At 41.8% G+C, this 21,631-nt stretch overlaps 3 protein-coding genes, 5 non-coding genes and 1 pseudogene across 8 annotated transcripts; all 9 read right to left on the reverse strand.

Moving 5' to 3' along the window:
• Window positions 1-12: 12 nt before the first annotated feature.
• Window positions 13-1,709, reverse strand: LOC118117395 (annotated as a pseudogene).
• LOC118118502 lies at window positions 314-382 on the reverse strand. The gene has a single exon (XR_004697971.1). It is a non-coding gene; the product is annotated as a small nucleolar RNA SNORD38 (small nucleolar RNA).
• Window positions 649-757, reverse strand: LOC118118505. Its single transcript, XR_004697974.2, has one exon. It is a non-coding gene; the product is annotated as a small nucleolar RNA SNORD46 (small nucleolar RNA).
• A 2,022-nt stretch (window positions 1,710-3,731) lies between the features above and the next one.
• On the reverse strand, window positions 3,732-6,798 carry LOC118118037 (40S ribosomal protein S8). Its single transcript, XM_035170814.2, has 6 exons — window positions 6,732-6,798; window positions 5,537-5,643; window positions 5,170-5,269; window positions 4,773-4,948; window positions 4,321-4,450; window positions 3,732-3,883 (listed from the first exon to the last, which is right to left on the reverse strand). Exons 1-6 carry the CDS (start codon window positions 6,733-6,735, stop codon window positions 3,774-3,776), a joined length of 627 nt encoding a protein of 208 aa, XP_035026705.1. The 5' UTR covers window positions 6,736-6,798; the 3' UTR covers window positions 3,732-3,773.
• Window positions 4,580-4,648, reverse strand: LOC118118501. The gene has a single exon (XR_004697970.1). It is a non-coding gene; the product is annotated as a small nucleolar RNA SNORD38 (small nucleolar RNA).
• LOC118118503 lies at window positions 5,043-5,111 on the reverse strand. The gene has a single exon (XR_004697972.1). It is a non-coding gene; the product is annotated as a small nucleolar RNA SNORD38 (small nucleolar RNA).
• Window positions 5,378-5,486, reverse strand: LOC118118504. Its single transcript, XR_004697973.1, has one exon. It is a non-coding gene; the product is annotated as a small nucleolar RNA SNORD46 (small nucleolar RNA).
• Window positions 6,799-9,610: 2,812 nt separating the features above from the next.
• Window positions 9,611-15,983, reverse strand: hectd3 (HECT domain containing 3). The gene is made up of 20 exons (XM_035171324.2): window positions 15,867-15,983; window positions 15,058-15,528; window positions 14,307-14,560; window positions 14,073-14,208; window positions 13,753-13,874; window positions 13,456-13,569; window positions 13,280-13,362; window positions 13,011-13,176; window positions 12,724-12,805; window positions 12,206-12,388; window positions 11,971-12,023; window positions 11,715-11,883; window positions 11,520-11,633; window positions 11,335-11,424; window positions 10,928-11,134; window positions 10,712-10,841; window positions 10,433-10,507; window positions 10,150-10,231; window positions 9,961-10,032; window positions 9,611-9,840 (listed from the first exon to the last, which is right to left on the reverse strand). The coding sequence occupies exons 2-20, from the start codon at window positions 15,409-15,411 to the stop codon at window positions 9,756-9,758; spliced, it is 2,571 nt and encodes an 856-aa protein (XP_035027215.1). The 5' UTR covers window positions 15,412-15,528; window positions 15,867-15,983; the 3' UTR covers window positions 9,611-9,755.
• A 673-nt stretch (window positions 15,984-16,656) lies between these two features.
• Window positions 16,657-19,400, reverse strand: best4 (bestrophin 4). The gene is made up of 9 exons (XM_035169592.1): window positions 19,249-19,400; window positions 19,049-19,149; window positions 18,725-18,958; window positions 17,982-18,136; window positions 17,776-17,853; window positions 17,449-17,601; window positions 17,278-17,358; window positions 17,025-17,179; window positions 16,657-16,933 (listed from the first exon to the last, which is right to left on the reverse strand). The coding sequence occupies exons 1-9, from the start codon at window positions 19,398-19,400 to the stop codon at window positions 16,657-16,659; spliced, it is 1,386 nt and encodes a 461-aa protein (XP_035025483.1).
• Window positions 19,401-21,631: the final 2,231 nt, after the last annotated feature.

Raw genomic sequence — 21,631 nt, forward strand, 5'->3', positions numbered from 1 at the left:
ATGCTATACAAATACTTAATATCACCAGTCTTCCCACTTACCAGCTTGGCCCTTCTTGCGTCCAAGAGGAGTGGTGTAGTGGGCCTCATACCACTGCCTGTAGGGAAGGCTGTCAACGAGGACGATGCAGTTCTTCACCAGGGTCTTGGTTCTGACCAGCTCGTTGTTGGAGGCGTTGTAGACAACATCAATAATTCTGGTCTTGCGTGTGCAGCCTGGGTACAAAAATAAAGAACTTAGGCAAATGCAGACTCACCATTGATTTTCAACTGAGTTTTGTCAAATCTCCTTAAATTCATAACTTGTAACGGTCTTTCTCAGAGTCACTGATATCATCACTTTCATTCAGTAGCAGAACTGGACAAAGTTATCTTCATGGAAAGATATGTACAGCATCAAGGAATCTGACTAATTCAAAGTAGCATTAGATGTAAACTTACATTCAGAGCCCCAGGAGAAGTTTCCAACATCTAACCTCAGAGCACGGTACTTCTTGTTCCCACCACGGACTCTCACTGTGTGGATACGGCGAGGTCCGATCTGCAGAAACAGACATATTTAATACTAGTACTATGATAAAACCTTACTGGATGTGTAGAGCATGCATTCTGAAGGCTCATGGAAAACAGTAGCACAAATAAACTTTAACGCGTGTCAGAGTAACTATGACAAGTCCTAACATTGATAGGCCTTATGATTTGAACCAAAACGATCCAAAAAAAGACCTACCTAAGGTCGGATTTTCTTCACCCACGCTATATCACATTATGAACACTTCTGTAGGTAGAAACACAGGTTTTTATTCACCTTTGTGTTTGCAGGAGGACGACCGAGCTCATACTTCCTCTTCTTGTGGTAGGGCTTGCGTTTACCGCCGGTTTAGCGGCGTTTATGCCAGTTGTCCCTGGAGATACCTGGGTGAATGAAACATAACATCAATCAGGAGGTAGATCAGCACACAATTCACAAGGTGGTCACCACATCATGATGGTTCATGCTTGAGTAATCAGTTCTCCAAGGTAGGTTTGTCCCGCAATTATAATTAGGAATCAGCTAGTAGTTTTCATCATGTTACTCAAGCAAAAAACCATTAATCATAACTTCTTTCTCCAAGAATATAAACACTTCAAGACTTGAGCTGAACTAACATGACTTGGCTGCAGGACTAAATAAACATATTATAAATTCAGTTTATATTCTCTTCTCAAATGAGGACACCAACCTTATTGATTAAACTAAGAAACCTGCCAGCAAAATAAGAGTAGCCACTAATTACAGCTTAATAGTGATGCACATCCTGGTTTTCAACTTGTGAGCCTATTGGCTAAGAAGGCCAACCACATTGCTCCTCCATGTCTTTAGCTTAAGATAAACACATTTAAAAAGCCACGTGCACCTGAAGGGAAGAAACTCTTTTACTAACCTGCGATAATATTGATCTAAATCATGTTTAACGCATAACTCCCCTTTCTTTGAGTATAACTCAGTGCAGCAGCATGACACGAGCACGACCAGTCTTGCTAGCACATGCTAACACTAGCTCTCCGTTAACTTAACGCTGATTGAACCACAACCACAGATTATCGATAAAAGGTTCGACAGCAGCGGGTTAACTGTGTTGAAATGTCCCTGGAGCTCACCAGCCTGCAAACTGGGCCCGTGTTACCGCCATACGTCCACCAGTGATCCGCTAACTCGAACAAGGCCATCGTGCCCCACATGTATCGCTAGCTTGTTAGTTAGCATGTAGCATCGTGTACTACGAAGGGGAAAGCAGGTCACAGACACAGACAGCTGCAGTATCACCGACCACATCTATACAAACACCTTCACATGCAGTAAATAACACTGTACAACATGTAATACGGAGTCACATACCTTGTTGAACAGCATAGCTTCAGCTCGTCGAGTGCTCAGGAGCAGAAGAGGCGGATCTCTGTGTCCTGCAGCCATATGTAGCTCGGCTCAGCCAATCACAGCAGCGGGATGGGACCACGTGACAGGCCGTGGTGTACGGACATTCAACACTCAATCAACTATGGAACTTTTTTTCTGTGTTTAGATTGATTTCAATAATTTTATCAATTCAAAAATGTTCTTAAATATCAATATCGACATTTGTCTGAAAATGAGATAAGTAATAAAAACATTTGGTCCAGTAAACAGTCAAACAGTTAACATTGTTAAATGACTAATCACTGACAACAGATTTTTCCAGGGTTATTTAAATTATTCATAAAGCATAGACAAATTCCCATCTGAAAGTGGTGCCCAGGTTTTTTGGGGGATTCTCAATGGTTTACATTGTTTAGGTGACCTTTGAGTTTCAATTTAATATTTTGTTTCTCTAGCACATTTGACAACTTACTTAGATTAAAATGATATAACCAGTTTATAAATTGCGACCCACTGCATCACTAAAGTAGGTCTACAACCGTAACTTGCTGTATAAGTACTTGTTTACAGTAGCCAAGGACTCTGGTGTTAAAAGGATATGTAGTACTCTACTGACTAGGGGCTGTAACTGCATGGCAAAAATAACTACACAAAACCCTAACAATTTCACTTGAAAGAATAACAGTTCTTGCATTCTTTCATTTCATTTGAGAAAATTGTGTATATTTTCCTGTGTACCAAATCTGAAGCACCAGGGTTAAATGGGATGTAGATGTAACGAACAAACGTGGCTGGAAAGCAAGTCTGCCCTGTAAGGTTTGGCTGCACGAGTTTCATTGCAACATCCACCATCAGGTTGCTCAAAGATCTGGGGATCCACAGACGAGCCCTGCAGCATCAGACCATAAAAGAAACAGCACACAGCTGCAGCTAATGGCTCTGGATCATGAGAGATCCCAACTGGACCCCAAGATGCTAGGGACCTGAACCCAGGTCTGATCAACCTATGGTGGGCCTGCTTTAGAAAAGGGTGTCCTAACATTAACTGTTTGTAGGCATTAATAAGTGCGGTAGAACATATAAGGGATATTCTCCATCTTGTCCTTAGTTCTAAAAGGAGTGTTTAGTTTAAAAAGGCACAGAGGTAATGATGTCTGAACTACTGAGCGGGACAGTCAGATTTACCTTCAGCCTCAAGTTTGGCCGTTATTGTTGATTACAAAGGCAAAACACTTGATGACGCTAAGGTGCACAACTGAGGTTATGTCTCTAACATCCACTGGTGGCCACTAACATACTGGTAGTTGGTAACCTAACTTGTGCAGAAGACCTTCAAAATCTATATTCTAGAAAGAGTTAGATATCTTTAAAAAAATTACCCTACAGCCAAGTTTGCTGCGTTGTAGTAAAATGCTCTAAATGATCTGGTATGAACTGTAGGCCATTCAAATTAATACAAATCGTGAATGTTGCATTCGATTTCAGATTGTTTCACGCTAGTATCCTTTACCTGAGAAATCCTGTGTGAATTGCATACCAGCTCAAGCGAAAAACTTTAGATCGGGTAAACTTTGATACTTTGCATTTAAGAGCCATTCATTGTTCATATACTAGTGAATGTGATATTGAGATAAGGTCAATTACTGCACCGTTTTGTTTACTTTATCACCATCGACCTAAATCAAACCCTTGAATGTTTTAGTCTATATTTTACACCCAGCCTCTGAAATGAGTCAGACATCCACACTTCCTTAACACAATGGTGACCGCACAGTCACAACCCAGTAACAGTTTCATCAACAACAAAATAAAAGTAAAGCACTGACTGCAGACAGTTTGGTGGAAAGAATTTATTGACGAATCAAAGAGCTGTACATCTATTTGCCTTTCTTGGCCTTGATCTTCCTCAAGTAGAACTCAAGCTCTTTGCCTTCCAGGAGGTAACCGTCCGCCCTACCGCACTGGCCGGGTCTGGAGGCGATGCAAGCTGCAGGAGAGAGAGAGAGAGAAACACCGTCAGTGATGAATAAAGTACTTTCAAAAAGGCAGTTAACTAAACAAACAGGTTTTCAATTGGAAGTTTTCCAGGTCACATTATCTTACTCATATCTATGTACTTATCTAGAGGCACCACAAAGTGCAAGTACAGATATTAATTTATCAAAGTTACAGATTTATCCCACATACGATGTTTGATTTCACACCCCTAAAATAATATATTTTCAACTAAAATATGCATCTTAGACATTCCCTTAAGGTAATATGAAAACCATGTATTGTGCCCTGTGCCAAATACAGAAAAAAATTTGAATATTTTAGTAAAATTAGGTAACAGAGCAACAACTTCCATTCAAGATAAAACAGATAATTTAGGGTGGCTCTCAAGAACAGGAACATTCAGGACAACACTAATATTTGACTCACCGAGCAGCTTTCCTTGCTGGAACTGCTCCTCCAAGAGGGGGCTGATCTTGGCCGTCTTTTTACGCTCGTCGTATTTCTTCTGAGTCCTTTTTGACCTCTTCTTGTTCAGGACCTCTTCCTCCTCTGGAGTCTACAGGAGAAGAGGATATGGATTAGATGGACGTGAAATACCTGCAAAGTTTACACTAATGTTGGTATCAAGTGCTGGGGGATAATGTGTATTCAAATCTGTTTCAGGTTGTCATTGTAGCACCAGGTCTTTCTCAGAGTCACTATTATCATCACTTTCATTCAGTAGCAGAACTGGACAAAGTTATCTTCATGGAAAGACGTGTGAGCAGAACGTATCAAGTAAAATTTCAATTTCCACTTAAGACTTATTATTGTAGTTTAAGCTTATTGACACAGATGCTGTACAAGTACTTAATAATATCACCAGTCTTCCCACTTACCAGCTTGGCTCCCTTCTTGCGTCCAAGAGGAGTGGTGTAGTGGGCCTCATACCACTGCCTGTAGGGAAGGCTGTCAACGAGGACGATGCAGTTCTTCACCAGGGTCTTGGTTCTGACCAGCTCGTTGTTGGAGGCGTTGTAGACAACATCAATAATTCTGGTCTTGCGTGTGCAGCCTGGGTACAAAAATAAAGAACTTAGGCAAATGCAGACTCACCATTGATTTTCAACTGAGTTTTGTCAAATCTCGTAATCTAACTTGTAAGGTTCTTTCTCAGAGTCACTGATATCATCACTTTCATTCAGTAGCAGAACTGGACAAAGTTATCTTCATGGAAAGATATGTACAGCATCAAGGAATCTGACTAATTCAAAGTAGCATTAGATGTAAACTTACATTCAGAGCCCCAGGAGAAGTTTCCAACATCTAACCTCAGAGCACGGTACTTCTTGTTCCCACCACGGACTCTCACTGTGTGGATACGGCGAGGTCCGATCTGCAGAAACAGACATATTTAATACTAGTACTATGATAACACGTTGCTGGAAGTGTAGAGCATGCATTCTGAAGGCTCATGGAAAACAGTAACACTAATAAACTTTAACGCGTGTCAGAGTAACTATGACAAGTCCTAACATTGATAGGCCTTATGATTTGAACCAAAACGATCCAAAAAAAGACCTACCTAAGGTCGGATTTTCTTCACCCACGCTATATCACATTATGAACACTTCTGTAGGTAGAACCACTGGTTTTTATTCACCTTTGTGTTTGCAGGAGGACGACCGAGCTCATACTTCCTCTTCTTGTGGTAGGGCTTGCGTTTACCGCCGGTCTTGCGGCGTTTATGCCAGTTGTCCCTGGAGATACCTGGGTGAATGAAACAAAACATCAATCAGGAGGTAGATCAGCACACAATTCACAAGGTGGTCACCACATCATGATGGTTGATGCTTGAGTAATCAGTTCTCCAAGGTAGGTTTGTCCCGCAATTATAATTAGGAATCAGCTAGTAGTTTTCATCATGTTACTCAAGCAAATAACCACCAATCATAACTTCGTTCTCCAAGAATATAAACACTTCAAGACTTGAGCTGAACTAACATGACTTGGCTGCAGGGACTAAACAAAAACAAAACATTATAAATTCAGTTTATATGCTCTTCTCAAATGAGGACATTCTTGTTTTTGTTGATTTGGCAAAAGACCTGTGTCCAGGACTATTTACCAGAAACACAAGACACCTGAATAAATCAATCATGACTTGATAAATCTAAAAACCTGCCAACAAAATAAGAGTAGCCACTAATTACAGCTTAATAGTGATGCACATCCTGGTTTTCAACTTGTGAGCCTATTGGCTAAGAAGGCCAACCACATTGCTCCTCCACGTCTTTAGCCTACAGATAAAAACACACATTTAAAAAGCCACGTGCACCTGAAGGGAAGAAACTCTTCTACTAACCTGCGATAATATTGATCTAAAATCATGTTTAACGCATAACTCCCCTTTCTTTGAGTATAACTCAGTGCAGCAGCATGACACGAGCACGACCAGTCTTGCTAGCACATGCTAACGCTAGCTCCTCGTTAGCTTAACGCTGACTGAACCACCAACACAGCCACATGCTCAGTTAAAAACCCGATAAAAGGTTCGACAGCAGCGGGTTAACTCTGCTGAAATGTCCCTGGAGCTCACCAGGCCTGCGAACTGGGAGTGAGCCAGCGAGCCGCTAACTCTTAACACGGCCGATACGCGCCGCCATCTTGCCTCAGACGTCCACAGGAGAAGAAGTTAAATTAGATAAAACCCAACAGGCCGCAGCCGAACAAGACGGAGCTAGAACAGTGTGAACAGCGTTCGGCTTTAACACAGGCGGCCATCGTCGGATTATTCCTTCGATAAAACAGCAGATGGACAAAGATTCTCCCTCCGACCCGAGCATGACAACACGTACCCATTCTCAGGCGCCGGCTAGAAAGAGGACCCGCAAAGGCTCATGGGCCGGTTTGAAGACACGTGCTCTCGCGAGAGCTGAACACACACACCCGCCCGCGCGAACGAGGTTTCGGAAACAACGTGGTGTTTAAATGATTAGGATTCAACACTGGGACTTTTTATTTCATTATAATTTAGTTATTTGTATGTTTGTTTTGTGTCTTGAACACATCGGAGGAATGTTTTTGTATTTTATTGTATTCGTTGATATCATTTCATTCGCAGTTATTGTACTTCACATTTAAATAAATACGAATAGATCTACCTTTATTAAAGAAAATACTACCCACTAAGTACTTATGCATTACCATCTAGAAATATTAATATCTTTAGCTACATTTTCGTTTTAATTGTGATAAATTAATAACACGTTGTTGTAAAGAAAAATCAATTTTCTTAAACACACATTTATGATATGATTTACATTTTGCTCAATGTTAATTTTTACAACAAATTAGTTCCTATTCATCCACATGTACATATAGATATCTAGCTATGCATACATATGTACTTACATATAAATCTACATACATTTATTTCATCTATAAAATGAAGAACCTAATTTATCCTCACATTTAAATAAATACGAATAGATCTACCTTTATTAAAGAAAATACTACCCACAAAGTACTTATGCATTACCATCTAGAAATATTAATATCTTTGACTACATTTTCGTTTTTATTGTGATAAATTAATAACACGTTGTTGTAAAGATAAATCCATTTTCTTAAACACACATTTATGATATGATTTACATATTGCTCAATGTAAATTTTACAACAAATTCATCCCTCATCCACATGTACATATAGATATCTAGCTATGCATACATACACTACCGTTCAAAAGTTTGGGGTCACAGAGAAATTTCCTTATTTTTCAAAGAAAAGCACTGTTTTTTTTAATGAAGATGACATTAAATTAATCAGAAATACACTCTATACATTGTTAATGTGGTAAATGACTATTCTAGGTGGAAACGTCTGGTTTTTAATGAAATATCTACATAGGTGTATAGAGGCCCATTTCCAGCAACTATCACTCCAGTGATCTAATGGTACATTGTGTTTGCTAATCGCCTGAGAAGACTAATGGATGATTAGAAAACCCTTGAAAACCCTTGTGCAATTATGTTAGCACAGCTGAAAACTGTTTTGCTGGTGAGAGAAGCTATAAAACTGGCCTTCCTTTGAGCTAGTTGAGTATCTGGAGCATCACATGTGTGGGTTCGATTATACTCTCAAAATGGCCAGAAAAGAGAACTTTCATGTGAAACTGCCAGGTCTATTCTTGTTCTTAGAAATGAAGCCTCTTCCATGCGAGAAATTGCGAAGAAACTGAAAATTTCCTACAACGGTGTGTACTACTCCTTCAGAGAACAGCACAAACGGGCTCTAACCAGAGTAGAAAGAGAAGTGGGAGGCCCAGTGCACAACTCAGCAAGAAGACAAGTATATTAGAGTCTCTAGTTTGAGAAATAGACGCCTCACAGGTCCTCAACTGGCAGCTTCTTTAAATGGTACCCGCAAAACGCCAGTGTCAACGTCTACAGTGAAGAGGCGACTCCGGGATGCTGGCCTTCGAGGCAGAGTGGCAAAGAAAAGCCATATCTGAGACTGGCCAATAAAAGAAAAGATTGATATGGGCAAAAGAACACAGACATTGGACAGAGGAAGATTGGAAAAAGTGTTATGGACAGACGAATCAAAGTTTGAGGTGTTTGGATCACACAGAAGAACATTTGTGAGACGCAGAACAGGTGAAAAGATGCTGGAAGAGTGCCTGACGCCATCTGTCAAGCATGGTGGAGGTCATGTGATGGTCTGGGGCTGCTTTGGTGCTGGTAAAGTGGGAGATTTGTACAAGGTAAAAGGGATTTTAAATAAGGAAGGCTATCACTCCATTTTGCAACGCCATGCCATACCCTGTGGACAGCCTGCATTGGAGCCAATTTCCTCCTACAACAGGACAATGACCCAAAGCACACCTCCAAATTATGCTAAAGAACTATTTAGGGAAGAAGCAGGCAGCTGGTATGCTGTCTGTAATGGAGTGGCCAGCGCAGTCACCAGATCTCAACCCCATTGAGCTGTTGTGGGAGCAGCTTGACCGTATGGTACGCAAGAAGTGCCCATCAAGCCAATCCAACTTGTGGGAGGTGCTTCAGGAAGCGGGGGTGACATTTCTACAGATTACCTCAACAAATTAACAGCTAGAATGCCAAAGGTCTGCAATGCTGAATTGCTGCAAATGGAGCATTCTTTGACGAAAGCAAAGTTTGAAGAACAAAATTAATATTTCAAATAAAAATCATTATTTCTAACCTTGTCAATGTCTTGACTATATTTTCTATTCATTTTGCAACTCGTGATAAATAAAAGTGAGTTTTCATGGAAAACACGAAATTGTCTGGGTGACCCCAAACTTTTGAACGGTAGTGTATGTTCTCACATATAAATCTACATACTTTTTTTCATCTATAAAATAAAGAACCTAATTTATCCTCTTTGTCATATTACAATTTTCTAAATCAAGGACGAACCTCTTTAATATTTTAATCATTTTATGATTGAATATTATTCAGGGTGATAATTCAAGATTCTGCCCTTTCATAATTAACAATGTTAATCACTCTGTATAATTACTGAGCTCTTACAAATGCAGATTTCTCTTTATTTGCTGCTTGTTTTATTTTGTGTTTTTCACCCAAAGAAACTTAAATATTTCAACGTTTTTACATAATGTTCCACTAACATTGTCAAATCTGTCACAACTTGTAAAAGCAAATTTCATGTTTCATCCACAAAACACAGAATATCATTAAAACAAACTCCATTTCCATGTTTCCATATATTTCTTTATTATATACAGCATAGATTAAATTGGCAATTGTGTAGATGTGGTGATCAACTTAGCAAGCGTTCTGCCTTCATCAGTGATTCGTAAAGTGTGCAGAGTTCATTCAGTGAAGCAGCAGAGATCATTCTTCCCAGGGGCTCATGTCTGTGTCGATGGCCACACAGTTGTACGCAGCGTATCGCAGCTTCTCCTCACAAACCTTTGCACTGCAGGACAGAAGTTATCAGACAGTTATCCACTTCATAATGTCTCAGTGTCATATTGATGTAAAGTTTAAGATAACAGGGACTGGTACGTCATAAACACAGCAGTACACATTGTTATACCTGGGATAGTTGGGTAAATAAAGAGTGGAGGAACATGTGGAGGATTGTGGAAGTGCATCTGTCGTTTCAGAGCTGAACCAGGAAACAGAAAACATTTAAAAATACATAAACTAGTAGCATAATGTTCCATGATACGTTTTATGAACAGATATCTTTATTGTTTGTGGTTTGGGATGTACGAGTGCTCACCCCTGCTTGTCAGGAAAGACGTAGATCGGCGCAGGAAGACGACTTCTACCAGTTACAAACCTCAGAAACCTGCTGCGATCCTCTGAGAAAACAAAATATGAAAACACAGTCAGTCACACATAGTTCATCGTCCTCATCTCAACAGTGATGCAGAGATCTGCGGTTTATTTTTATCACAACAAATACACCAAGACAAATGACAACCTTCATAATTAAGAAGATACAGTATGTTGTTTAGGATATTCTCTACTGTGAAGCATCAGCAAATAATCAATGAACTGACCATTGGTAAAGTTTGTCAGCGCTTCCCACAAGTACTGCACCCGGACGTCACTTTGTTCCAGGTCTTCATATCGTGCTGGTGGAGATAGAAACAACATCTTGTGTGATTAAACTTTGTCGTTGCCATTTCACCATGTTCCCAAAAGTCACATGGATTCATCACCGTCAGTAAAAGTCTCTGCAATGTATCGTGTAAACTCAATTGTTGGGTTACTTCACTCAGACTAACAGACCGACATCCCTACAGATGTGTGATTAAATGAAACATCTGGACACTCACTGAGTCGTTTCAAGGCTTCCACAGTGATCTCTGGGTCTCCACACACTTTCTTTTCCGCCTCCTGCCAGGTGAGCAGGTCCAGCACCGCCTGAGGAACCACCTTCAGCAGCCCCGCCTGCATGGCTGCAATCTGCACCACACATGATTAATTAAGTCTAACCACATTCCAAGCTGCATTATATTTAAAGACAAAGTGTCACGCTACTGAAGTCTGACCTGCTTTTTGCTCTCGTCCAGCCGAGCTTTCTGCACCAGGCGGACGAACTCGCTGCGGTCCTCGTAGCGCACGGCCACGTTACTGCCACCAGGGATGAGCTCCACCATCTGGCCGTCGCTCTGCAGGGTGGTGTACACCAGCTCCTCCCCAAACCTGAACTCATACGTCTCTTGGTCCATGTTCTCCATGGCCTCCAGCAAGTTTACCTGCAAACACACACACACACCCATATTTACCTTGAGAAAACGACTCAACAAATAGGAAGTCAGTGCAGCAGGTTAGTACCTTAGTAAGACGATGAAAGACAATGAAAATTCACAGAAATGTAAAAGGTAATCTGGTCTGCTGAGACACGGGGTCGATTGATTGACTGTCCAGCAGCTGTAAATAATGTCCATGTCCTCACCAGAACAGAGTCTACAGCAGGGAAATCTTTAGTCCAGGTGATGGCTTCCCCAGTCAGCTGCTTCCACACCAGCCCAGGCAGAGCCAAGACCTGCAGGGTCACACACAACCAAGTAAGGAAAATCAAGTCTAAGCATTCATCCAATGCAAACAACCTGGAGTAGGTGGAGAGCGAGCATCACTCACCAAGAAATCCTTTCCTCTGAGAGCAGCTCCCATGAGCTGACCGATCCACTCGTACTTGTGGAACTCTTTACAGGATGGGTTGGGGACGTAATAATCTTTGGCTTCTAAGGCGCCCTGAGGGAGCAGCAAAGGAAAGTTTAAGAAAGAAGCCACATCCAGTCTGAATCCTGACAGTGTGCGGGCAGTGATGATCACCTGGTTGGATGTGCGGCAGAAGAATGGCAGAGGCATTGGACACTCGGCTGAGCTGGGGCAGAGCTCCTCAGACATGTCGGCCAGGCTGTCTCTAAATCCACCTCCCTGGTCAATGATTCCCTCTGCGATGAACTTACACTCCCACCACTGGTCGTAGCGAGCCGGCCACCTGACAGATACAACAGGAAAGATTGAAGATTTACATTTTATTGTTCTCAACTAACAGAAAAATCTGTAGGGATCTACAAATACAAACCTATAATCCAAGATCTTCTCAAATTTGTCCGATGGCTTGAGGCCTTCATACACCTGCAAGGAAATAAATTACAATAACGGTGTTATTACATAACACAGACATTTAAATGAACAAACAACGTGATGGAAATTATCCATTGCACCAAACACTTATTTATATTTATCCATCTCAGTGTTTATGAGCAAAATATTAAGTTTCACTTTTCAGGTCAACAGTCTCTGAGTCTAGTTGTTACCTGAATGAACACAGCACTCTTGGAGGTGGGGTCCAGAGACGGGTTGTCTCTGTGCTCCATGGCCAGACGTCTGTTGATGTAGAGTCGGGGCATGAAGTTTGGTTTACTGGTCTCAGAGTCCTTCAGGGACTGAGTGATGAGAGCTGAGCGACGCTTCGACAGCAGCAGGAACTGCTTTATACTCTAGAGGGCGACAGAGAGGACACAGGTTTAAAAACCTTGTTGGAAGCTTATAAACTGAAGGAACATGATTTAGTTCCATTGAACCCTGAGAACTATATATGGAGAAGATGACAATAAGTTCTACTTTGACTTTCAGCCAATGATGTTCCAAAGAACTTTTAATTTCACATCCCTTTCAAACAGTGTTTCACAGTCATTTAATAAAGGCCACCCAGGGTAAAACCTCTCTGTGTATTGATTATAAATCTGGTGGAAAAGAACAGCTGTTTGGGGATTATTACTGCTTATGTATCAGCGACTGTATTGTATATTTTTTAAGTTTTGAGAGAACTCACTTTGACATGGTTAAAGGTTCCCAGGCTGTAGTCCCAAGCTGGCACCACGTGTGGGAGCACACTGTCCAGGAGGCAGATGAACCTGCAGAGTGAGACAGAACAACAACGATCACAACTAACCTACAGATTTACTTGCTGCTTGAATAAAAAAAAAATCTATAAAATTTCTAAAACCATCTGGACATGAACTGCACATAAAACTTGCATAAAACCAGCGACAAATACTTAACTTAATGATATTTACTACGAGTGTTAAAACACTGGCAATATGATGAACGTGGACCTACCTCTGGATGACTAATGCTCTGCGGTACAGGACGTCGGGCACGGTGCCCTGCAGACGGGGGTAGCGCACCAGGTTAGAGGACTGGAAAACATCAGCGTTCAGACCCAAGTCCCTCTCACACGACGACTTGATCTTTAAGCCTCGGATCCGGACGTCTATTCCCTCGTCTTTAAAAGCAAAGGGTTGAGAAAGACAGATTCAAATTCACAAGTGTTAAGATCACAGGAAGTATATGTCTAAATATGTACAAACAAGTACGAAATGCATTACCTCTACATTCCTCAATTCGAATTTCAATGACAGGCAGGTGGGATGTCATGTCTTCCAGTACACACACTTCTCCTATCAGGTTACTAGAGGCAGAGACAGAGCAGAGGTTATATATCTACTCAAGCATGAGCTGTGAGATCTAAGGACCTTTTAGTGAAAGCTATTTTTAGTCTCACTCGTCTATGGTGACATCACTCATTTTCTTCAAGTTGTCTCCCTCTCCTCCGAACACCGTGCACCTCTTGGGCATGTAGTTGTCGTCTGTGGAGTCCACGGTCAATATCAGCTTACTGGAGAGAGAGAAGTGAAGAAACACAGAAATGAGATGCCTCACTTGGCAAAGCAAGCAACACATCTGACAGCAGACATCGAGAAATGTGTAAATACAGCCAGCTCAGGGTTTGGATTATAATTAACAACTTTAAAACACTAAAGTTGGTTTGAATGTCTTTTGTTGCTCAGCGGCTTCTTACTTTACCACAGTGCCTCTCTTCATGTGCAGCCGGATCCAGTGTTGTCCCTGCACGCCGTCGCTCTCCCAGTAAGTTTCCGTGTCGCCATCAGTCAGACAGCTCGCTCCTCCACTGGGATCCTCCTATCAACACATACCAGGGTGTTTCTGATCAGTTTGGTTTTAATTAGGTGTTTGTGTGTGAAACATTGAGATTGACAGCTGCCTGAGACCAACAGGTTATGACTTTAATACACTTTGATTTATTCTAAGAACTTTGTCTTGAGTAGAAAATGTGAAAAATAAGAAAACAAAAAAGCCAGCAGCCCATTTGTGACTAACCGAGCATGAAGAAACATCGATGCTGGTCACGCACTGCTTCACACTCCCCAGGTTCTCATCCTCCTTCCCTATGTGGTCGTAGAAGTAGTGCACCAGGTCCTCGTCACATTCATATGACCAGGTGGGAGGAACATACCTTGAGGATTTGAGGGAAAGACATCACAACCTGCTGCTGCAGAAAAACCTCCCAACAGGTCTCCACACTTTCATTTGACTTCACACAAACTGCCTCACCTTAACTTCTGGACGGCGGCGTTGTCGCACTCAGCGATTTTGGGCTTGGCTCCGATGTAGAGCGCGTTCTCCACATCCACCACCTGCTCCCACCTGTTGCAGGGCTTGTGGTCGTAGCCGAGGAGCTGCTGCTGCCTGCTGACGGTCTCCGGCGACTCCACCGGCACCAGCCTGTCGCCTCCCTCCGTGTGTTTACACACCATGATCCAGCCTTCCTCCAGCTCCTGACCTGGACGGTGCTCCTCCAGCTGCTCCTGGAAACACAGATGGATCAATATGTCAACATGCGTTTCCACCCCCCCCATTAATAATAATATAATATAAATAATAAAAAAAACTATCAGAAGACATGGGGCGTTATAAATTGCAGCCTTTACCGGACGTTCTCCTTAAAAATACTTACACAAACACAATTATATCTAAGTATAATTTTCACTGCAGGGTTTTACTTGTAATGGAGTATTTTATTGTGTAGTATTAGACCTGTTACCTAAGGAAATGAACTCAAACCAGTAACTACCACTGACTTTTATTGTATTTTAGTATATTTTAAGCACATCCTATTCTAGTTGCACTAGTTTTGACTGTATTTCATTTTATTCTGTATTTTACATCCACAGATGTGTGTTATGTCTTAGGGGGAGGGGGTTATGTGTTTGTGTTCTTGTTATGTGTTATGCTGTGACTGTTGTGGGGCATTACATCTTGAGTGTGGTGATGATGGTGTGACTGGAACCAGGCAGGCTTGTACCTTGCTGAGTTTGACCCACAGGCCCTGGCTGTTGCAGTACTCTTCCCCCGTGGTCCGGATACACGTCCCCTTCTTCGGCTCGATGTTGTACTTGCACGTCCTCTTGCTGTGCGGGACCAGATGGGGACTCTCAAAGACCGGGACCAGTGTTTTGCCGGCCACGGATCCGCCTGCAGACGCTCCCGAGGCGGCTCCGGAGGTGGCCGACGAGTCCTTGCAGATCTTGTAGCACACCTCCCTGGGCACGTAGCACAGACACTCCGGCACCGGCTCGCTCCTCCGGAAGCTCTCGATGCAGCGGTTCAGGAAGCGGATCCTGCCGAGCAGCAGGTGAGGGTTGTCTCCCAGGGTCATGATGATGATGAGGAGGAGGAGGAGGATGATGGATGTGATGAAGGTGGTGACAGTCAGCAGCTCAGCAGGGGCAGGAAGGGGGCGTCAGCTGACATCACACCATTATCCTGGACGCTTCTGTCAAACAAACCAAAACAAAAGCGAACATTCGTGAAATCGGAAGCTTCGATGAACACGAATCAAACTCCGCGGGGTTGATTCACGTGTGACTTCGTCTCCAGAGTCTCAAAGGGTCAGAAACGAAGCTTATCAGCGGCCAAAGTTCACTGATAGAGCCGGAAAAGTTTCTGTCTTAATGGCAGGAGTGAGCACAGCTAGCGTTAGCATGGTGGCTAAGTGTTAGCCTGCTGGCAACACAACAGCCGCTAAACACGTTGCATCTGCTCAGAGGCGAAGAACCGAAACCTCTCGTGAGCTCAAACTCTCAGTGAAGTGAGGAGATGTGTTGAATTCACCTGTTTCTGGTGTCGAGGATCTGAATGAGAAGCTCGTCTGTCGCTGTCTGAGGGTTTCTCACTGCTCTCACAACGCGGAAGACGCCGTTTGACCCTCGCCGCCTCCCGTCGTTTGTGTGTTTCAGAATAAAAGTCTCGCAGGTGTTTTCTTCATTTGTACAAAGTTTACACAAAGTTTTATTAAGTCACAGTTATTTTTAAACAGATGTCTATCGTGGCTCCGTTTGACTTTTCACAGTTTTGGTTTGATGAATAATGTTTGTGAGGACGAGGCTCAAGTTCATGTTTAGTGCTTTTCAGAATAAAAGCAGGACCACGTGGCTTAAAAGCAGTCCAGCTATTACATGGTGCATTTTGAAGATTGAACACATCATGCTGCCAAATAATAAATACATAAAATAATACTATGCACAGTTTCATGAATTCAAATGCTATTTATGTTTTTCAACATGTATTCATTTGCATTGTTGTGTCTGCTTTTGTTTCTGAGTGGACCTCCATGCTTGTGTCATGTATTTAACTAGAAGTGATTCTTTTTCAGAATAAGATCAGTAATGATTGATGTGGGTGAAAGGGATCAGAACTCAAAGACACCAAACCAAATGAGTTTGTGCTGTTATGCATTCAGTGCACAGCTGTACAAAAAAAAAAACACAATAACACCAAATATGTTTTATTTCAAAATTACATTTTTGTTCATTTGAAAAAAATAAACAACAATATATATTTTATATATAGTGTGGTTGCAGCACAGGTACCAAGATGCAACTGGAGCTATGTCAGGTTAAATTCACTGGTTGTTTTCCACTGCAACTTTAATCAATAACATTTCTTGTTCTGTGAAGTCGTTTGCACTGACGTCTCCTTCAAGGGGAACATCAACATCTTCCTCCTCGTTTGGCTGTGAGGAGACATCCACCAGAGAAGGGAGGCTCCCACCACGGTTTCCTTTAGCCCTCTGCAGGAAACCGTCGGCTCCATCACCCTGGAAGCCTTTAAGAGGTAAATACTGTTTCTTTACTGGAGTGTCCGCAGGCTGGTGAATCTCCAGATCCTCCGCACTCATCCTGTGAACATGGGAGAAAGTTTAAGCTCAGGTTCTTCGCTCTTTCTGGACTGGACACAAGGGATGAGATATAAAAGTGAAAACTAATAAACCTCATGTCAAATGTGGAGCCTTTGAAAGCTGGCGTGAGAGTCTCTGCTGCTGTGGACAGGGTGTAAGGGACGGAGAAATGTCTCTGTGCCCAGTGCTTGTCCTTCTCAAGCGGAGCCAGGTTCTGGTACATATCGTCCACTGCCAGCATGGACACCTACAGGAGAGAGGAAGAGAACTGAAATGAGTCCAGTGAGGACTTATTCCAGATGTTTACAGTGGTTGTAATGGAGAGAAACCTTGAGGGGGTAAAACCTGAATGTTTCGGTCGATCAGCTGGTTGGTTTCAAAGTCATCATCGTCTTCTCCAAACGGATTGATGATCAACTCCCCCACCTGCAGAAAGGACACACAATCTAATCACAACAATCTAAACTAAATCTGTTCCTTCCAGTGATCCGTGGACCTTGATGGATGCCGTGTTACCTTGAGCCAGCCGGTGTAGAAGAAGAACTGCAGCAGAGTGAAAACAGGGACGTACATGTCCAGGTTGTGATTCTTGTATCCCTTCTCTGGGTTCAGGAATTGTCGGCCAATCAAGCAGAAGGCAAAATACGAGTAGACTGCAATAGTAACAACCTGCACAGGTGAACAAGGAGACAATGATCGGGTCAGTTTCAAAAAGTGACAAAGTATAACTGCATCTCAAACAAAAAGCTCACGATAGAGAAAATATAATGTTTTATTAAACCCATAAATACTGCAGTACTTCCAGTAGATGTAAAATACTCCTGGGTACATGGCTCTTCCTACCTGAGTGTAAACCAGAGGGATGCTTATCCAGTCATAGTGAAACAAGAGGCTGCACTTGGCTCGGTACTTATTAAGCTCCTGCAAACACAGTAGAGCAGTTAACAATATAAAGTCACGTGTTATGGTTGTATTTGATCTGTTTCTTATTTGTAGTTTATAAGATATAGTTTGTATAGTTGCTTTGTTCTTCTGCAGAATCCCCTCACATCCATCAGGAGCCTCAGAGCGATGTCGTCCCTCACGCGTCCCTCCTCTCGGGCTCTGGATGCCAGGTTTGAGAACCACGTCAGAGGCATCCAGTACTTGTTGAAATCCGAGGGCAGCGACTCAAACTTTTCCAGCTCTTGCGTCGTCATGAATCCTGGACACAGATCAGACGTGTTGATCATCAGATGTAAAAAAAAAAGTCATTCAAAGGGTTCAAATTCCACATAACTGATGGTTCCAGCTCCTTTTTCTCAACAAGAGAGTAAATTGAATATATCGACTGTTAACTGGACAGAGACTGTGAAAGAATATATTCTGCATATCGATTGGTTATTAAGAAATAATTGTTAGTTGCAACCCTAAAAAAGTTGGATTACTCCAAAACTATATTCATTACAAAAAAAGAGATATTTTAATGATTTAGCTATGAAACGTTTAGATAGCTTAAAGGAATATTACTTACTAACTCTTTACGAATTTCAAATGCAATCAGGGGTTTTCACTGTGTGAGTTTTAATTGTACTTAAAACTCTGTTTAATCACTAAAATGTCAGTTTTCTTACATTACATACTTTTTTACAAGCAAAACCATGTTGTGCAAACTAACCAATATCTCCAGGTGTTACAGAAGTGTAGTGGAATTAAAACAGGAGAATGGTTTTATTCGGAAAGGGGAAAAAAGTCTTTGAGCAAAATGTTTTGAAATGACTAAAACAGTAAGAGTTCTTAGTTTTTGTCTCACCAGCCTCCACAATGTGCTTCAACGTGGGGAAACGTTTGTGAACTCTGGTGCTTATGGAGCGGAGAATAAGAACCGAAGACAAGTTGGCGTATCTCATGAGTGTTCGCCGCAGCAGACGACCCCTCTCGTCGGCCCCGTGGACGTTTCCAGACACCACCATCATCAGGTTGTCAGGCAGCGGGAAGCTGGTGTACTGACCCCACCAACGATTGAAGGCCAGGGTCACATAGAAACCTGGAACAAATAAAGCAAAATAAAATAAGGTGACCTGCAGTGTCTTCTCATTTCACTTGTTTCAGACACATCCAGTTCAGTCACACTTACCCAGTACAAATAGAACTGGGATGAAGTTGGTGTTGGTGAACTGGTCACAGTAAAGGGCGATCCGCTCAAACAGGTCCTGCTGCTTCGGGGTGAGGAGAAACCTGTGAAGCACATAAAACAGTAAAAGACACAAACACTAAAATCCTGATCATGATTTGACAGATAGCAGAATTAAACCGATTAAAAGTGAGTTTATTTGCCTGTAAAACAAACTGAAAAACAGATAAACTCCACAGAAAGCCAGGAGATCCTTGTAGAGCAGCCGGTAGATGCTTCCTTTCCATCTGAACAGCAGCTTGGAGAAACCTCCAAACCTCACGTTGGCCACCTCCAGGGTGTAAGAGACCGTCATGTTTACTCTGCGCAGACAATTCCTGCAAAAGGTTTAAAATACATGTTGAAATTTTGCATTTTGTGATAGATAATATTAATAAATCAACATTTTATAAGATGTACCACTGATTAAAGAAAGAAAAGTCCCGATGTGTCTCACCTGTGATGCAGGTGTGTCACTGTGTTGAGTCGTGCGCTGGGAAGAGAAGTTCTTCGTCTGTTCGGTTTCAATTTAAACGTCTCTGTTGTGCAGCTATAAATTAAAGTTTTAGATTTATAACCTGGGAACCTCGCGTGTAAAGAGATACACACCTACAGGAACTGATACTGCATGGAAGCAACCTCTGTATAAAGTTGGGTGGAGGCTTCCAAATATTATAAAAGATTGATTATTGATTGATTTATATTACTGATTGATTATGCTGTGTCCAAGTTAACCCTGATATGTGTGGGCTTGCCATAATTGAATTATTTATTACTCTGCATATTATTTTATTGATTAATCAATTAATTGTTTGCTCTACAAAATGTCAGATGATAATGTCCATCACAAATAGAAGCTTAAAAAAACAAATATAAAAGATTTCTTCTTGTGTATGCAGAAATACTTTGGGGGTATAAATAGTTTTTTACTCAGATATTATTAAAAGCAATAACAATTATAACTGTTTTTTACAAACACTAAATGCAAAATACATTTAATTTTATGAAGATCTCAACTATGAAATAAGAATTAGCAACTTATTTCCATATTAGATTCCATTACATCCATTCATTTTGAATAGGAGGCCAGCTGGTTGTTGTTAAGCTTCTAAAATGAAGGATTTACAGTGAACAATATCATTTGTTTGATGGTTTATTTATTTTAAAGCATCTAAAGAATTTAATGCAATTTCATTGCTGTAATTTATATCTAATCAAATCTACTATCAGCCTGTTTCATGCCTTTAAATCTCCGTGTTTTATGCTGTTGCCGATGTCATAGTCATATTTATATTTAAGAGGTGTATTTTATATAAATTATTTCTCGACATCCAAAGTATTTGCGTTAATATATGCTTCACATGTGCTATACAAATTAACTTTATATAAATAACTGTCTGTTATCTAAGCCAATAGAACGTCCCTGCTTTAATAAAATCAAACAAATCACACACTGTTATTTACAGTTTAACCAAACATCTCTCTGCAGGCAGGTTGATTGACGGTCGATGGACAGAAGGGTCCCTCCCACATGTCTCTCAGCCTTCGTCATTGGCTGCTGTCCTCCACTCATTGTTTGTCTTTCACATGGTCAGAGCCGTCCACTGTAAATCTGACTCTTTTTTTTCTCACCAGCTGTGTTTTATGGTCTGGGTCTGTTTGCTCTGCCCTGACTGGATGTTTATGAGGCCCTCGTCTGTCCTCCACCAGAGGAGCCATCACTGTGGACTTCCCTCTTCGCCCTCTGTACGTGTCCCTCAGCTGCAGGAGGCTGATGAGCCTCACTGTTTGTTGCACTTATTATCAGCTGGTTTATACATGAGCCACAAAAATGTCTTTTCTCAATATGTGCTTCATGTTCACCTTGTAAATGTTAGTTTCCATTCCGGTCACTAGATGGCGCTCTTGTGGTGTGCAGCATTGGCTCCAGGCCTCGGGCTTCACTTTCTGTATTCATCTCATAGACAAAGACGCCCAAAGTTACTTATATTGACAGAAAACTACAGAAATAACATGTTTAAAATCTATTTACAATGTTTCTAACCATTAAAAGCCCTGATCATCTAAAAGCCACGTGTTCATTTAGTTTATTATTGCTCTAAAACCTGGTTTCATATGTGAGTGAAACTATTTCACTTCAGGAAATATTTCCACTTTGGATATCTGAGTGTGATTTCTGTGTATCAGATGAGAGGACAATGGTCGCTCTGTGATCTCGATCGAGATGAAACTCACTCCCAGATTTAAATCCATGGATACTCCAACAACAGTCATTTCCTGCCCCCAGCTACTGGATACTGGTCGGGGGCCTGGAAACCTCTGAGAACAGGTCGGCCAGAGCAGCTGCGCGCTGATCGCTATGGTAACCCAATGCACTAATTACAACTTCCCACGGTGAGTGAAATCAGAGCTCAAAAGAAAAGTAGGTTTTCAGGTAGCTGGGGCCGACCTGGGTCATTGTGGGGGCAGACAGAGCGGGGGGGCCGCAGAGAGAGATCAAGTGAAAAGATCTGGAGCAGTGAACTGGAACGACACAGTTCGGCTCCC

The sequence above is a fragment of the Hippoglossus stenolepis genome, chromosome 11 (genome assembly GCF_022539355.2).
Source record: "Hippoglossus stenolepis isolate QCI-W04-F060 chromosome 11, HSTE1.2, whole genome shotgun sequence".
NCBI classification, from domain to species: domain Eukaryota; kingdom Metazoa; phylum Chordata; class Actinopteri; order Pleuronectiformes; family Pleuronectidae; genus Hippoglossus; species Hippoglossus stenolepis.

Bases quoted from the DNA above. Each gene is read 5' to 3' on its own strand.
- LOC118118037 (XM_035170814.2), bottom strand. The intron at 4,949-5,169 runs GTAAGTTTACAT...TTTTGTACCCAG, and splicing joins CTTCTCCTGGGGCTCTGAAT to GCTGCACACGCAAGACCAGA. The intron at 4,451-4,772 runs GTAAGTGGGAAG...CTTCTCCTGTAG, and splicing joins GCAAGAAGGGAGCCAAGCTG to ACTCCAGAGGAGGAAGAGGT.
- hectd3 (XM_035171324.2), bottom strand. From the start codon at position 15,411: ATGACCCTGGGAGACAACCCTCACCTGCTGCTCGGCAGGATCCGCTTC. The intron at 14,561-15,057 runs GTACAAGCCTGC...CTGTGTTTCCAG, and splicing joins TGTGGGTCAAACTCAGCAAG to GAGCAGCTGGAGGAGCACCG. The intron at 10,232-10,432 runs GTCAGTTCATTG...TTGTTTTCTCAG, and splicing joins GCTGACAAACTTTACCAATG to AGGATCGCAGCAGGTTTCTG.
- best4 (XM_035169592.1), bottom strand. From the start codon at position 19,400: ATGACGGTCTCTTACACCCTGGAGGTGGCCAACGTGAGGTTTGGAGGT. The intron at 18,959-19,048 runs GTAAGTGTGACT...TATTTGTTCCAG, and splicing joins CCCAGTTCTATTTGTACTGG to GTTTCTATGTGACCCTGGCC. The intron at 17,602-17,775 runs GTAGGAAGAGCC...TCACCTGTGCAG, and splicing joins TCCCTCTGGTTTACACTCAG to GTTGTTACTATTGCAGTCTA.